Raw genomic sequence first — 17092 nt, 5'->3', positions numbered from 1 at the left:
AATATATTTTATTTAACTATGTACATCCAAAATGTAATTTATGTAAATTATCGATGAGATATTTCACTTTTTTTCATGCCAAATCTTAAAAATCTAATGTGCATTTCACGCTTCCAGCACATATCTCTATGGATGATAAATTTTCATTGGAAGTCTCTGACTTCTATTTAGATGTCATAAAATGTATGATTGAAAGAGTAGATTCACATACTCAAATTGTTCCAAGTAAACAGTCATTTTCTGCTAACTGAATTGAGTATGCGATTTTAGTTGTAAATTAATTGAAATGAAATGAAATAAAAAATAAAAAATTCAGTTCCACAGTTGCACTAGTGAAATGTCAAATGCTCACTAGCTACATGCAGCTAGTGGTTATTCTATTGGATGGTACATGTATATAACCACCCCAGATCAAAAATCAGCCTCCTTTCCCCGTTGTAAACAGGAGGTAGCCTTAAACAGAAATACAATGACAATACAAGAGTCACATTAAACTCCAGCTAGGTGCTGCTGCCTGCCAAGGCCTGAGCCCAAGGCTTTCTCTGTGTCTATTCAAAAGAGAGATTTAAACTGAGTGCAGTGGAATGTGCCTGTAGTCCTAGCTACTCAGGAGGCTGAGATGGGAGGATCACTTGAGCCCAGGAGTTCAAGGCTGCAGTGAGCTATGAGTGAGCCACTGCACTCCAGCCTGGGCAACAGAGTGAGCCCCTGTCTGAAAAAAAAGAAAAAGAGGGAGATTTAGCACATATTTAAAAAGGTGTTGGCCGGGCGCGGTGGCTCAAGCCTGTAATCTCAGCACTTTGGGAGGCCGAGGCGGGCGGATCACAAGGTCAGGAGATCGAGACCACAGTGAAACCCCGTCTCTACTAAAAGTACAAAAAATTAGCCGGGTGCGGTGGCGGGCGCCTGTAGTCCCAGCTACTCAGGAGGCTGAGGCAGGAGAATGGCGGGAACCCGGGAGGCGGAGCTTGCAGTGAGCCGAGATCGCGCCACTGCACTCCAGCCTGGGCAACAGCGTGAGACTCCGTCTCAAAAAAAAAAAAAAAAAAAAAGGTGTTAAACATACACTAGCACCAAGCTGAAACTTTCCCTTTCATGGAATCAGAAGGATTAAGACAGCTGAAAAGAGATTCAATGCTACAGACTTGTACCACCTAAAATAATCCTATATACCAACAAAACAAACCAAAAATATCTAGACAATCATTCTGAGCTCTCAAATCTCCCAGCCTCTTTTTCCTTTACTCCTATTCTTTTGCTTCCTCCTAAGAGACTGCTAGCAGTGTGATTTCGTGAAAAGTGAACTGAGACTTGGGAAAAGTAAGTTCTGGTTAAGACTCTGCTATTGTGTATTAGTCCATTCTCACACTGCTACAAAGACATAGCTGAGACTAGGTAATTTATAAAGGAAAGAGATTTAATTGACTCACAGTTCCACATGGCTGGGGAGGCCTCAGGAAACTTACAATCATGGTGGAAGGCGAAGGGGAAGCAAAGACCTACTTCACATGGCGGCAGGAAAGAGAGAGCTAGCAAGAGCAGGGAAAACTGTGTTACAAAACCGTCGGATCTTATGATAACTCACTTTCTATCATGAGAAAAGCATGGGGGAAACCACCCTTTAATCTAATAATTTTCCCTCAGGTCTCTCCCTAAACACCTGGAGATTACAATTCAAGATGAGATTTGGGTGGGGACACAAACTTCAACCATATCACACTCCTAGCTCTGCAGATTCCTCATTTCATAAAATGGGGATGTTTGGGCTCATAGAAAACACGGCAGCCATTACTGCTCACACCTGTAATCCCAGTACTCTGGGAAGCCGAGGTGGGTGGATCACTTGAGACCGGGAGTTCAAGACCAGCCTGGCCAACATGGTGAAACCCTGTCTCTACCAAAAACACAAAAAATTAGCTGGGGATGGTGACTGTAATTCCAGCTACTTGGGAGGCTGAGGCAGGAGAATCACTTGAACCTGGGAGGTGGAGCTTGCAGTGAACTGAAATGGCACCACTGCACTCCACACTCCAGCCTAGGCGACACACTGGGACTCTGTCTCAAAGAACAACAAAAAAAGTTAAATAAGTTAATGCATTTGAAGTGTTTTGAAGAATTCTTAGCACATAGTAATGGCTAGTACCAGACATTGTGCCCCTTGCAACCCTGAATTTTCTCTTTTCAGCCACACCATGAATCCTGTGAGAAAGGAACTGCAGATAGGAACACTGAGGCTCAGAAAGGGTGAAGCCACTTGCCAGAGCCCCATTAATAGGAAACGATGAGGGTGGAATTTGAACGCAGGTCTGGGGACCACGGAGCCCACATCCTGATCCACCATGCTGGTAGGTTGTAAGGACACTTCCTGTTCCCCCGCAAAATGGTGGATTTGTGTTTCAAGGTGTTGTTAGCATGCAATTTGTGGTATTTTTTGGAGTTCTTTATTCCAGGTTATCCCAAATCCCTGGTTTCATGGGTTGGCATGCTTTTCCACTTTAGCCACATATTTCTCTGTGTCTCCCTCCCGGTTTTTCCTCAGTCTTCCCTCTAGATTCTTCTTTTTTTTTTTCCTCCACCCCTGTAACTCCATTGGTGTTTTTTGGTGCTTCTTGCAGCTTTTCCAACCCCTGAGTTTATGAATTGGCAGCGTGGTGGGCCATATCAAGTCTGCAGATATGTTTGGTTTGGCTCACAAAGTATTGGCTCACATAGTGTTTTTGAAATTTTTGAATTAGTTGCCAACATGTGAAACAACGGACATTTCATATGAAAATCTAGATTTCTAGATTTTTTGAACAACTTGGCAACACCGAACCACTGGCTGGAAAGCGGAGTGGCAGTGGCACTTTCTAGCTCCCTCAGTCCCTAGCTTTCCTGTTGTGGTCACTCCCACCTCTCTCCACCTGGTCTGAATGTTGGTTATCATTGAGGAGCATTTGCTGCTGCTTTCTGATATGAAAGCTGAGAAGCAGTACTGAATACTGCCCTGTCATTTCTTCCCTGTGTGACCTTGGGGAAGTGTCTCAAAGTTCTCACCTGAAAAACGGGTGTAATGTATATATGCCTCAAAGAATCGTCAAAGAATCATTATAAGTTAAATGAGGCCAGGCGCAGAGGCTCACACCTGTAATCCCAGCACTGTGGGAAGCCGGGGTGGGCGGATCACTTGAGGCCAGGAGTTTGAGATCAGCCTGGCCAAAATGGTGAAACCCCATCTCTACTAAAAACGCAAAGAATAAGCCGGGCATGGTTGCGCACGGCTGTAATTCCGGCTGCTTGGGAGGCTGAGACGGGAATCGCTTGAACCTGAGAGATGGAGCTTGCAGTGAGCTGAAATCGTGCCACTGCACTCCACACTCCAGTATGGGCGACACAGTGAGACTGTCTCAAAAAAAAGTTAAATAAGTTAATGCATTTGAAGTGTTTTGAAGAATGCTTAGTACATAGTAAGCACTATAAGTGTGTTAGCAATTATTAAGAGGAATAGTTTGGGGTTTTTTGGTTTGTTTTGTACATCTGTTTCTATAACTGAGAGAAAATAAGAGATGAGGAGAGCCACAAGCTCTCAGAAAAACAGCAGAGAAGCATGATTCTTTGGGTAAGTGAAGCATTTCTTAAAAACTAGACTACTTTGTTCATTTGCATTATCTGATTGCTCCGTTTAAATATTTGAATTCAAGACACCTGGCCACTATCATTTCATGGTGCCCTCTGCGGGGCTGGCACTGGCTATCACCATTTGCCAATACGTTTCAGATCCACATGGAGGTTCAGAGGCAGGACCCTTTCTGTTCATGATTCTGACTGCAGTATCCAGGACAACCTTGCTGGTGGTGCTTGTCAGTCTCTGCCAGCTGTAGCTGAAGGCCATTTCATGTTCTGCACTGATATTATTTCTGGGCGTTTCACTGAATCACAGGCAACTCTTTTAGGGGGACAAATTCCCTAGGCTTATGATGGAATTGATTGCTTAATCCATTGGATCATTCTCTTCTAGTTTGTCAGGGCATGTTATTTCATTTCCACTTGGAGTGAAATCGTGGATTCATGGAAAAGACCTATGTACAGAGTGATGTGTGGCTACAGGGCATTTACCAGGCTTGAGCACGTGGACATGTTAGACAATAAAACAATGCAAGTTACTATTCACCGAGCTCCTACAATGTGGAAGGCACTGTGAGAAGCCTTTTCATATTTTATTTCTAATCGCCACAGCAACCAATCCAGGGCACAGAAGGTTAATAGCATTTACTGAACTCTTACTTTATGTGAGAGTGAACATGTGCCAAGAATAGTGCTAAGCATTTTATAATTTCATTTAATCCCCAAAACAGCCCAATGAGAGAAGTATTGTTATTCCATCTCACAGCCAAAGAAACTGAGGCTCAGAGAGGGTGAAAAATGTGCCCAAGGTCACAGATTCATAGTCAGGGGAGCAGGATTCAAAGGCAGTGAGTTTGACTTCAGAGACCACTGCTTAACTGCTAAACTCAACTGCCCACTTTCTTGCGGATGGGAAAACCAGGGCTCAGAGAGGTGAAGTGTTATACCTGCGATCACATAGCAAACACGGTTAAGATACAGGATTTAAATCCACGACCAGTTCCGAAGCAATATATTTTACACTCAACCTCACAAAACAAAACTAACATGATTGTTACAAAAACTAAGCAGGAGTGAAAACTACAAAAGTGCTGTACTGGACCCCAGACCAAAGCCAGCCCAGGCAGCCTCCAGCACAGCTACATCATTGGTCTATGCTCATGTCCTGTCCATAGGGCCATGTCTCCAACTACGGCAACACAGCAGAACCTGGCTTTCCTGGGCCTTTGAGAGACCCATTAAGAATAACTTGGCCAAGGTCACATAGTGAATTATTGCCAGAGCAAACCTGGAATAATGAAGTGCTCTTTTTCTCACTGCTATAATAGGATTCCTATAGTCAAATGTGCCTAAGGATGAGTCATACAGGTTACAGAGGTCAATTAGATGCACCATTAGGGACTATCAGAATTGGAATGCCGGCCAGGCACAGTGGCTCTTGCCTGTAATCCCAGCACTTTGGGAGGCCAAGGCGGGTGGATCACCTGAGGTCGGGAGTTCAAGACCAGCCTGACCAATGTGGAGAAACCCTGTCTCTAAAAATACAAAATTAGCCAGGCGTGGTGGTGCATGCCTGTAATCTCGGCTACTCGGGAGGCTGAGGAAGAAGAATTGCTTGAACCCAGGAGGTAGAGGTTGCGGTGAGCCAAGATTATGCCATTGCACTCTAGCCTGGGCAACTAAAGCAAAACTCCATCTCAAAAAAAAAAAAAAAAAAAAAGGAATTGGAGTGCCTATGTGCCTTTGAAAGGGGGGCAGCCAACCAAGAAACTATGATTCAAATACACAATGGAATACAATACAGCTGTGTAAAAGAATGTGAAAGCTTTATATAGACCATCATGGATGATTAATATATTAAGAAGAAAAAGAGTAAATGTAGGACAATGTGTATAATGTGCTCATTTTGGGGACAGTGAAAAAAAGGGAGAGTTGAAGTCCATAATTCATATTTTCTTGGATATGCACGAAGATACTCTGAAAGAATACATAAGAAACTAAAACACTAATAACAGTGGTTACCTCTGTGGTGGTGGATTTGAGAAGTGGTGAACAGGAGAAAGTGATGGAAGGGAGACTTTCCAATGTGTACCTTTTTATATTTTTAGGTTTTGAGTCACATGAATATCATTATCTATTTAATGCAAAAAAAAAAAAAAAAAAAAAAAAAAAGAAGAAGAAGAAAGGAAAAATAAAATAAAGCAAGCAGCTATTCCTTAGTTTCAGAAAATTGCTGCCTTCCGGGCATGTGAATCTAATGTCAATTCTTCTGGTGTTTTTAAGGGAACTTGGAAATCTATTTTATAAAATTTCCAATTTTTGATTTCAAATTGTTCATTGGTAGTATATAAAAATACAATAGGTTTTTACATACTAACCATGTATCCTGCAAACATGCTGAACTCACTTATTAGTTCTTAGGAGTTTTTTTGGTATGGAGTCTTTGTGATTTTCTAGGAAGGCCATTGTATCATCTGTGAACCAAAACTAGTTAATTCCTTTCTTTCTGTATAAATTTTATTTCTTTTTCTTGCCTTATTGCACTGGCTAGGACTTCTTCCAGTATGATGTTTAATAGTAGTGGTGAGAGCAGTCATCCTTGCCTTGTTCTAGATCTTAGGGAAAAAGCATTCAGTTTTTTTTATCTTTAAACGTGTTGTAACATGTAAATTATTTATAGATGCCCTTTATCAAGTTAAATAGGTTGTTTTTCTCTTTCTAGTTTGATGAGTTTTTATCACAAATGGATGTTAAATTTTGTCAAATGCTTCTTCTGCATCTATTGAGATGGATCATATGGCTTTAAATTTTTTTTTAGTTTGTTAATATGATTAGTTATACTGAGTGATTTTCACATGTCGAGCCAGTGTTGTATTCCTGGGATAAACTCAAGTTGATTCTGATTTGTTATTCCTCTTATATATTGCTGGATTCAAATTGCTAATATTTTGTTGATGATTTTTGTGTCTATGTTCATGAGGAACATTTGGTTGTAGTTTTCTTTTTTTGTAATGTCTTTGTCTGGTTTTGATAAAGCTGGTGTCACAAAGTGAGCTGGGACTTTTTCCTAATTTTTAAATGATGAAAAAATAACTTATAGAGTGCTTACTGTATTCCAGGCATTGTGCTCAGTGCTCAGCCCGTTTAATCTTCACAGCAACCCTATGAAGTGTAGACTATTCTTATAATCACCCCCAGTTTAAACAGAAAATCTGAGGCACAAACTGGTTAAAGTCACTAGCCCGAGGTCACATAACTTGTAAGCAGCACAGCCAGCACTCAGACCCCAGAGGTTCAGCTCCAGAGTGTGTTCCTTTAACATATTTATTCCATTTTCTCTCATTAAAAATGTTTACATGGTAAAGAAAACATATCTGCAGGCCTCAGTCCAGCTGACAGGTCACCAGTTTTCTACTTCTAGTGAACAACGATGGTAGCTACCATGCGTCAGGCTTATTTACTATCTGCCAGGCTACAGACTCATCATCTGCCTTCATCTTGCACCAACCCTCAAAGGCAGATGTTACAGATGTTATCATCCTCACTTGGCAGTGGCAGAAATGCATCCTTCTGCTGGGCAGCATTCAGTTTCAAACCATCATCTCTTTCCTCACCTTGTCTTTCTGCACATCCATGGCACTCTTTAGAAGGTAATTTTTAAAAAATCTCTCAAGTCTCAGTTTAATTTCACGCTGCTCCTTCCTTATCAAGCTGGTTCAACTATCCTCCCTCTCACTCTCTTCCCCCAGGGGCTCAAGTTCATCATTTTCTCCTGCATTGCTGTCTCTTTTGCACTGTCTCATTCCAGTTGGCCCAATGAGTGTCCCAATCCTTCCTTTTTGGCTCTGCTGACTTATTTTGTGTGTCTCAAGAAGTGAGAAACATCTCGCTTACTTAGAAAGGAGGAGGAAAGAGGGAAAGAGGTGGAGTTTTAGGAACAGGTGGGACACCGATTTTCTCCACGGAGCACAGAAATGAGGGACCGAGGTTAGTTCAAACAACTGCCTGGCGGTAATGAAGGCAAAGCCACACAATGAAATTGCACTGCTTGCTTTATTGCACTGTTTAATAAGACAGTATGTTTGCATGCTGACCTGACTGTGCGACCATAGATAAGATGCTCCGTTTTTCTGAGTCTCAGTTTGTTCACTGTAAAATGAGTTCGAAGACAGGCATAGGTCACAGAGGTGTGGCAGGGATTAAGTGCAATAATATAGGTGACAGAGATCCGGTATGGAGAACTCACTGAGTGAGGAATAAGTGCTTTTCTCAGACAAGGCACTGTGCTAAGTCATTTTTACGTAGATGATCTTATTTAATATATACCACCTGTGTGGGTAACAGGTACTGCTGTTACCCCCATTTTGCAGATGGGGAAAATTATGGTGGAGAGAGGTGGAGAGTTCTTAAGTGGTGAAGCTGTACCCATATTTTGCATTAGAATTCCTTCGATCCTACACCAACCAGTTAAAAATTAGACTGTCTGGGGCAATCCCCTAGCTCTTCCTCCCAACCTAGAGACTGAACGTAGTCAGAGCCATCCACCACGTTTCTGTGATACTAGCTCTGCTGTTGCTAAACATTCAGGCGCTCCCCATTCATCCCTTAGTCCCCACCCACGTCTCCAACCACTACTGCGAGAATTTGGGAAACTTGGGGTGAGTCCACTGCCAGGAATAGTGATTCATTTAAAATCTCAGTTTTCAACAATATGAGCAAGGCCTGCGGTCTGTTACTCCACACCCAGCAAAGCTGTGTCTCCCAGTCAGTGGTGGAGTAATGAGAGTTTGCTAATTGCTGGTGGCTGGGGAGGGGAGGTGATGGGTGGGGACCACTGTGGTGAGCTCAACACGCGGAGTTACATGCTGACCTGAATGCTTTATTCTGTGTATCTCAGTCCCTCCTCTGGTCACTGGTGGGGCTGATCAAGCAGACCCCCCTCCTTACGACCTGATCGGCTTCATAATAACTATGACTGCAGCCGTGCAGTGTCAATCAATGAATGTCAGGCACCAAGGCGAGCGTTTCACTTGTGCCATCATCTCCAGCAACATCCTTACTTCTCAACACCACTCCAGGGGATAGCTATTCTCATAATTCCCACTTTACAGTTGTGGAAACTGAGGCACAGAGACATGAAAAGCCTGCAACCTAACCCCAGCAGAACCCGGATTAACACTCACTCTTCATTGCCAGGACATACTTGTCTCCCCTTATGGTTTTAAGAGAATGACTTAAAGAATTCACCTTTGAACCTTTAACGAAGGTTAAAGGCTGTTTAACAAAACTGCTAACAGACCAAGGCTTTTGGATAAGCCTGGCCTCCCCAACCATTCTTCTCTAGGTTGCTAGGTCCTTATGCATCCATCTTTTGCCTCTGGAATCATGTGCTTCCATCTGGGAGCTCCTGGAACTCAGAGACTGCATCCTAGGAGTCTTTGTGTCCTTTTGACACCCAGTTAATACTTGACATACCACAGTGGCCAAAACTATTAGTTGAGGATATGAAGACGTCAACAACAGCCAAATCCTAACCCTAGCTTCATGCTTTTAAGTTCTCAAGCTCTGGGCTAAGCCTGTGGCTAGCACAGTGCCTGGCATACGGTAGATGTCAATGTTATGTGTTAGGAAGGCCCTAACTGGCATAGGAGTTGGGACGTGAAGGTGTGAGGTACCTTGGCTTCCACCTTGAGGTCTTTGAAGGTCTAAGCTTTTCCTCATTTTCTTCATCCTCTTGTCCCTGCTTTGAACTCTTGAAGGGTCAACCTCTGCTTGTCTTTGTCTCTGTCCCTTAAATGGTTTCATTTGAAAAGCCTGGGATAGTGAGTGAGTGGCTACTTCACTCGGTAGAAGAGGTGCAAGGGTGGGTGGATTGTGGGGTGGGGAGCGTTCTGATGGGAATGCTGAGGGGGAAAGAGGTTCTGACACTTTTTCGGTTCAGCAAGCATCACCAAATAACCAACCTTCTCAAAAACTCATTTCCCAAAGCAGTGCTCTGGGGAGAGAAGCTCCGAAGGGCTGAAGAGGGGAGGTAGAACCTGGACTGAAATCAATCCCAGCTCAAGGTAATTACAGGACATGTGCTACCACCCTGGCAGGGCAAATCAGAGGCTAGCTGCTCTCCTAGGGCAGTCGGGGCGATTAGTTAGGAATAAAAGCCTCATCACGGACTGGGGGAGAGAGGCGCACACATTAGTAAACTTGCTCTTTCTCATGCCTGCCAAATTCGAGAGGGGGGATTTATTGAAGCAATCTCATCAGGGGCCCTGACTGCCAAGTTGAATGTTTTGGAAAGGAAATCTCAGCCAGGGTCTCAGAAATCCAGCTCCCAAGTTCCCAGGATAGCAAGATGCTAAGGTTCGCAGACTAAGAGATGACTAGCGAGATGATGCTAAGATTTTAGGGTGTACACTGGATTTTTTTCCTCTCTTTATCTCCGCTGCTTTCAGTCCCTCTCTCCTCTCTGCAGGCAAGTAATCTTTAGGAATCTATCTGCCACCGAGACTGCCTGTGAGGAGGGTCCACCCAAAGCTGGAGCCCCAGGAAAAAACCTGTCTCTCTCCCTCTCTCTTGCACACAGCCCAGGCAAGCACTCCCTCCTTCTCGGCAGCTCAGCTCTCTTCAGGAATTCAGCACAAGTCTCAGCCACACTTTGAAAAGGACATTAAGATGTGAGACCAGCCAGACATCCGCAGCAGCGTGAGCTGCCCAGGGTGGGTAAACCTGGAGGCCAAGCCAGGGGGCCAGCCATGTCCTCAAGGAGACTGTGACCCCCTGAGGTGGCAGTCACCGCAGGCTGCCCTGTGTGTCTCTGCACCCTTGCCCTGGCCAGGGCACGGTCCCAGAGCCAACCCCTGATTCTCCTTAGCCAGCTGGGAGACCCTTTTCTTGCTAGGCATCCTTTCTCCATCCCAGTGCCCCCCCCACCTCCCCGAGCAAGAGAGTGCTCAGTGTCAGGGTCTCCAGCTTCATTTCGTGTCAGGCAGAGAGGCAGAGGTGCCCCAAGTGGGGTGGACGTGCCGGGGCCACAGGAGAAGGGAAGCCTCCGCGAAGCCTTCTGTCCAGAACATGCAGTCAAGCCAAACACACACACAGCCCTCTACGCGCCGACCCCATGAAAGCCGCCCCCTCCAGACGCGCGCACAAATGCACCTTCGAATCCGCGCTCACACGCCAAGCCCATCGCCCGCCGTCAGTCATGAAACACACACACACACACACACACACACACACACACACACACACACACACGTCCCCAGCCAGGGCACAGCAACTTCCTCCCCCCATGTGGAAATCTCCGCAGTTGACCTTAAAGCTTAAACTTTTTCCGAGTGGGTGCCAGGGAACGCACAGGGGAGGACGGGGGATTCTGGGCAGGGTTACCTGGCACTTGGGGTTCCTGACTTCCCTCCCTCTCCCCCACGCCCCTCACCTGGTAAACCGAGGCACAGCAAGAGGCTGTAGTAGACCACGGGCACGAAGCCCAAGCCGCAGGCCGAGCCGGGGGACCACCAAGACAGCGAGCTGTTGGCTGCGAGGTGGGCGTGCGTGTGCTCCATGAGCGCGCCCCTCGCTCCCCTCGCCGCTTCGCGCCCGGCCTGCCAGCCCGACTCTGGTCGCCGGCTCGGTGGCGGCGGCGGCGGAGGCAGCAGCTGGAGCAGCAGCGCCTCTCTCACCGCAGGACTGGCTCCTACCCTTGGCCGTGATCCCCTCTCCTCGCTCCGCACCTGCCCGCCTGGAGTCCCGGCTCAGCCCTCCCGCAGGGCGCGGGGCGCAGGGTGCGGGGCGCGCGGCGCGGGGCCTCGGGAGGGGCTCCCGGAGCCCGTCTGTGCGCCTCCCACCTCGGACCCGCTCCACTCCCGCCTCAAAGCCGGGGGGCTGGGACGCCGCTCCCCGCAGCCAATCAGCGGCTGCCTGGACGCGGAGTCTGTGTGGGGTGGGAGGGATGCGGGAGAGGAGGGGGTCCCAGCCGCCTCGCTTGGCTCCAGTTTCAGGGGAGAAGATGCAGTTAGACCTGGGAACCCCGAAGGAAGACCGGGGTGGAAAACAGGCTACCCCCATCTCCAACCCCGAGGGAGGGGCGTGGTGTGGGTGGGATCTGCCTCTCCCGCAGCGGCTCTTCACTCCTCCAGCGTGTCCTCAGTTTGCCTTTCTCCACTCTCCTCGCAGCCACCTCTCTTGCCCCTTGCCAATGCTTCCAGTCCATCTCCAGAGAGAGGATTCTACACCTAGGGCAAAGAACGGGGGAAGGGGTGGGGCTGTTGGAGCAGCGAGGATGCTAAAGGGTTGACGGTTTTCCTGGACCAGTGGAGCTGAGCTTGCTGGCTCTGGAAAGAGGGGTGCGTGCATCCCTGTGCGTGTGTGTGGCGACTCTGGGGGGTGGCCGCCGGTGGACTGTCCCCTAACTGGAGTGCGTTTGAAGAGGATACAGACTGGCTAAGAGAAGCCCCTCCTGCATGCCGCCCTTCAGTCAGGGATAAGGATGTTGCAGCCACTCAAACACGCACTCACCCACGCTCACACAAAGACACACAATACCCAGGCATGCGGTGTACTCACACTCTCACTCATGCACGCGGATGCCCTTCCCATCCCACACCCAGATCCTTGAAAACACGCAGGCATCCTCATCACCGTGCACAAGACCACACTCACAGGGCACTCCAAACTTGCACAAACGCACGTGGGAGACATGGGGGCTTGTCTAGAGTGCTTGAAGGTTGTGTGAAGGGTAGCATTGGTAAAGCAGGTGGGATCCAAGCAATGTGTGGGTGGGTGGTCACTTCTCCTCAGGGCAGGCAGGTGGAGGGTTCCCTGTGTGGCCACCACAGACTTTAGGAGAGAGGGGAGACAGAGAGAGAGAGAGAGAGAGAGAGAGAGAGAGAGAGAGAGAGAGAGAGAGAGATCTGTCTGGGGCTCAAGACAGTGAGTGTGAGAGAGTTAAAGATTCTGCAGGAGTACCCAGGCCAGGCATCCCCAGGAGCAGACTGTAGCAGCTGCCTATGCAAAGAGCTGTGATGGGTCTGAGAAGCCTAAGACCCCGCCCCCACTGCTTCCCAACGCCCCTCACCCCTCTATCACATCCATTCCTGGAGAGAAGTAACTGGCTGAGCTTTCCCCAGCCTCTTCCAGGTCTCCCAACGTGGAGCGGACCCCTGGCCCTCAAGACTAGCAAAGAGCATGTATCTAGTTCTTGTCTTTATTAGGGGTTACCCTAGGCAGGCATGGAGGACACTCTAGGGCAGAGTGGAAATCTCCAAAGCATACAGAGCCAGACAGTCTGCATAAGGGGGGCATCTACTGGATCTAGCTGGGTCTGTAGTAAGCAAGGAGGCACGTGGCCCCACAAAAGGGCAGATTACAGAGTCGCATGGACCCAGCCCAGTGAGGCCAGGGCTGAGATTTCAGACCCCATTAGATGCTGAAATTTTATTGTGACCTCTCTTGATTAAATATGACTACTGCAAACACAAAGAAAACAAGAACACCGCTGCAATGATGAATAAAGCAGTGGCTGGCCATTGTAGAAGCTCAATAAATAATTGTTCAAAAACCTATAGATTGGATTGGTCTGCAGGCGGTTAGACTGAGATGAGAAGCTGGGGCTAGCCAGGGGTGGGGGGAAATGTATGTGATCTGACAAAACCCTCCTAGTCTCTTCAGAGATGCCCTCTGCATTGTGAATGATGGATAAGGCTTCCGGGCTTTTGCACTGGCCATTCCCTTTGCCTGGGATGCTCTTCCTCTGCAGAGCTGCAGGAAGCTGTTTCCTCACCTTCTTAGGGTCTTTGCTTATGTGTCCTTTTCTCTTTGAAGCTTTCCCTTATAATCCTATTTACCATTGAAATCTCTACTCTCCTCCCTGTTGAAATCTCCATTCCTCTCCCACCTCAAAGTATTCACATCCTCTGTCCCTCCCTGCTTAATTTTTCTGCATAGTGTATAGCACCATCAGCAGACCATACACATTGTATTTATTTATTTTACTTTCTCTTAGAAAGGCAGGGCCTTTTGTCTGTGTTGTTCCTGGTTGCATCTCAGCTTCACACGGTGCCTGCATGCTGCAGACTTTCAATAGACATTGAAAGAATGAAAGGACTCAGCACTCAGGGCCTGCAGGAAGATGAGTTTACCTTTGCTTGTCCTTGCAGGCCAGGGTCTCAGAATGCTGTTGGGGTTGGGGGGATTTAGCATATAATGATCATATATGACTAGTCACTCCAAAAACGATTTGAGTGGTTTGAATTCTGGGGCTCTAGTTAGAGACTCTTCACAGAACTACAAACTTAACTAGGCAGAGGGACTGGGCTGCATGGGAAATCTTGATGGACCTTATTGTGTCCGGGCCTTTATTTCTCCATCTGTAAAATGGGGATGAAAGAAACCAGGTATGCCTTTGTCCTGGGAATGCTGAGCTGGGAGAAAAAGAGGGTGTGGTGTGAACGGTGCAGACTGCGGTTCTGGAGAATGGGGAATTGGATTGGGTCCTCTGCTGGCTCCATCAGGAACACTAGCAGTTTGTCAAGGTCCAAGCTTCCTGGAAAATGGATAGTTTGGATGAGAAGATTTTTTTTTTTTTTTTTTTTAAGATATGGGTCTCACTCTATGGCGCGGACTTGTTTCAAACTCCTGCCTCAGCCTCTTAAAGTGCTGGGATTATGGTCATGAGCCAATGCACCTGGCCTGGATGAGATCTTCAAAGACTTAGGTCAAGCTTTGAGTGTTCCTGAGTCCCAGGGAATGGGCAGGATGAGTTAACAACAAAAGTCTTTTAATTTTGCTCAAGGGGCTGATCCCCTTGATTGGTTCTGTATGACAATGGCAGACTCAGTTCAACAACAGTGGTTGGCTGAATTCATTCACTTACTCATTCTTTCAACAGAATTTTACTGGACACATAACATACGCTGGTCAGGACCAGCCACATAATTTGCAAGTCCCAGTGCAAAATAAAAATGCAAGGTCTCTTGTTCGAAAATTATTAAGAATTTCAAGACACCAAGAGTAGAGCATTAAACCAAGCATGGAGCCCTTCCAAGCATAGGGCCTTCAGTGACTACATAGGTCACACATCCAGGAAGCCAGTTCTGCTTCGGAGACAGAGGTGAGTGACAAGAGTTAACATTTACTGAGGGTTTGTTAAGAGACAGCCACGACTTAACTCATTGCATCTTCATTATCACAATGGAAGGAAGGTACAATTATTAGCCCCATTTCACAGATGAGAAAACCAAAGCAGAGAAGTTTAGTAATTTGCCCAAGACCACCCGGTTGGAATTGAATCCAAGGCAGTTGGCTCCAGAGCCTGTGCTGAAACCACCAGGAGCTCAGACTAGTGGAAGGATAGGTAAGTGATAGGAAACGTTACACACTGTCATGTAGGCGCTTTGTAACATGAAGGCAGGATCTTCATCTGTCTTACCCTTCACTGTATCCCAAGTACAAAGAGCAGTGCCAGGTCGGTGTCCAGAAATAAATCTTAGATGAATTAATAAATAAATATAATAGAAATATATACAGAATTTTAGAGGAGGAGTTTCACACTTGAATACCTATGAGCCTGGGCACGTAATAAATATTCTTCACTTTCTTTTTCTTCTTCTTTTTTTTTTTTGAGACATAGTCTTGCTCTTGTCATCCAGGCTGGAATGCAGTGTGCCATTTTGGCTCACTGCAACCTCTGCTTCCCGGGTTCAAGAGATTCTCCTGCCTCAGCCTCCCAAGTAGCTGGGATTGCAGTCACCCGCCACCACGCCTGGCTAATTTTTGTATTTTTAGTAGAGATGAGGTTTCACCATATTGGTCAGGATGGTCTCAAACTCTTGACCTCAAGTGATCCACCCACCTCGGCCTCCCAAAGTGCTGGGATTACAGGCATGAGCCACCCCACCCGTCTGCATTCTTCACTTTCATGGGAAATATGCTATTCCCATTTTTCCTGGAAACTCTTGGTCCTCTTGGTCTAGATTCTGTTTCTCCACCCTTTGATAGAGGCAGCGGTATGAAGGGATAATTCTTTAAGATAAACAGCAACATAAACATAACTTAAATTGCAACTAACACTTTACTCAGAGTTGGGAACGCAATAGGGAGTAGTGGGGACTGTAACAAACCGGAAGTGTTTATGCTAGTCACTGTATGAGATTCTGGGTATACAATTGTTTTTAAAAGTTGATATGATCTCTGCTTTCCTGGATCTTTAAGTCAAGTGCAAGATACAGGCATGAATCAATTCATACACACACACACATACACACACACACACACAGATAATTTGCTCAAGGGGTTGATCCACTTGATTGGTTGTGTATGACAATGACGCACTCAAGCCAACTGTGGTTGGGGCTTGGATAAGGGTTATAAAAAAAGTGAAAGGAATGAGCCAGCATGCACCAGGGAGTCAAGGAAAATTCTATGTAGTCTGGCAGTCAGGGAAGGCTTCTCTGAGGAAGTGATATTTGAGCTGAATGTGAAGGATAAGTAAGGATTAAGGGATGAAGGATAAGTAGGTGAAGGGATGTTGGTCTAGGGGTGAGGGGAGCATCCCAGGTAGAAGAAAGAGGCAGTGCATAGGCCCTGGGGTGGGAGTGAGAAGAACTCTTTGAGGAGGTGGGAGACCGGAGGGGGGGGGGGAGAGAGAGAGAGAGAGAGAGAGAGAGAGAGAGAGAGAGTGTGTGTGTGTGTGTAGGTGCAGTACAAGGAGATCCATGCATTTAGAGAGTGGGTGAAGTCTTGTAGGCTATGGGGAGAAGTTTGGTCTTTATCCGAGGTCTTAAGCAGGGGAGTGCTCTGATTACACTTGCATTTTCAAATACTTGCTATGTCAGGGAGGTGGAGAATTGATGGAAAAGAGGCAAGAATAGAAGTGGGAAGACGAGTTTTGAGATTGTCATGTTGGATATGTGAGAAATGATAGTGGCTTGGACTAGGGTGGTGGTGATGATGGAGAGGGCTGCATTCCAGAAGTTAGGAGAGTGTATGTGCAAAGAAAGAGGGAGAGGGAAAGGCAAAGTGAGAAAGGGAGTTAGGAGGGAAGGAGAGTAAAGGGTCAGCTAGAGAAACAGGGAGAGACAGAGATGTGAAGAGAGACACAGAGAGATGGAGACAGATGAATAGACAGATAGATTGATAGGAAGTGAAACGCAAACACACAGTGATTATGATTAAGGTTGTTCTAGATGGAAGGGCTGATGAAATGGGGCTTGTAGCACACTGGGTTCACTTGGCTGAATCCTCTGTCCTCCCACTTCCCACAGGCTGCCCTCTGGTTTCTCCCTGCTTTTCAGGACTCCTTTAAAGGATAACCTTGACCTCAAAGTCTTTCCTGACCTGCACATCCCCGTTTACCTCCCACATGGACAGTCTTTCTCCTGAAACATCCTCTTACCACATTGTGTTGACACTCAAAGGTTATCTGTTATCTGCCTTTCCTGCATTTAGATCACCTCCTGGCAGGGGAACTGTCCATCCTGGAATGTTCAAGGAGAAC

At 46.6% G+C, this 17092-nt stretch overlaps 1 protein-coding gene across 1 annotated transcript in view; it reads right to left on the bottom strand.

Moving 5' to 3' along the window:
- Nucleotides 1-11460, bottom strand: part of GPR139 (G protein-coupled receptor 139) — a 45893-nt gene extending 34433 nt beyond the window's left edge. The window contains exon 1 of the mRNA XM_050775021.1: nucleotides 11036-11460. Coding sequence (XP_050630978.1) covers nucleotides 11036-11162 — 127 coding nt within the window. The 5' untranslated portion in view covers nucleotides 11163-11460. The remainder of the gene's footprint in view (nucleotides 1-11035) is intronic.
- Between the last annotated feature and the right edge of the window lie 5632 nt (nucleotides 11461-17092).

The sequence above is a fragment of the Macaca thibetana genome, chromosome 20, assembly GCF_024542745.1.
Source record: "Macaca thibetana thibetana isolate TM-01 chromosome 20, ASM2454274v1, whole genome shotgun sequence".
NCBI classification, from domain to species: Eukaryota; Metazoa; Chordata; class Mammalia; order Primates; family Cercopithecidae; genus Macaca; species Macaca thibetana.
This window is presented reverse-complemented; position numbering and strand designations above follow the sequence as displayed.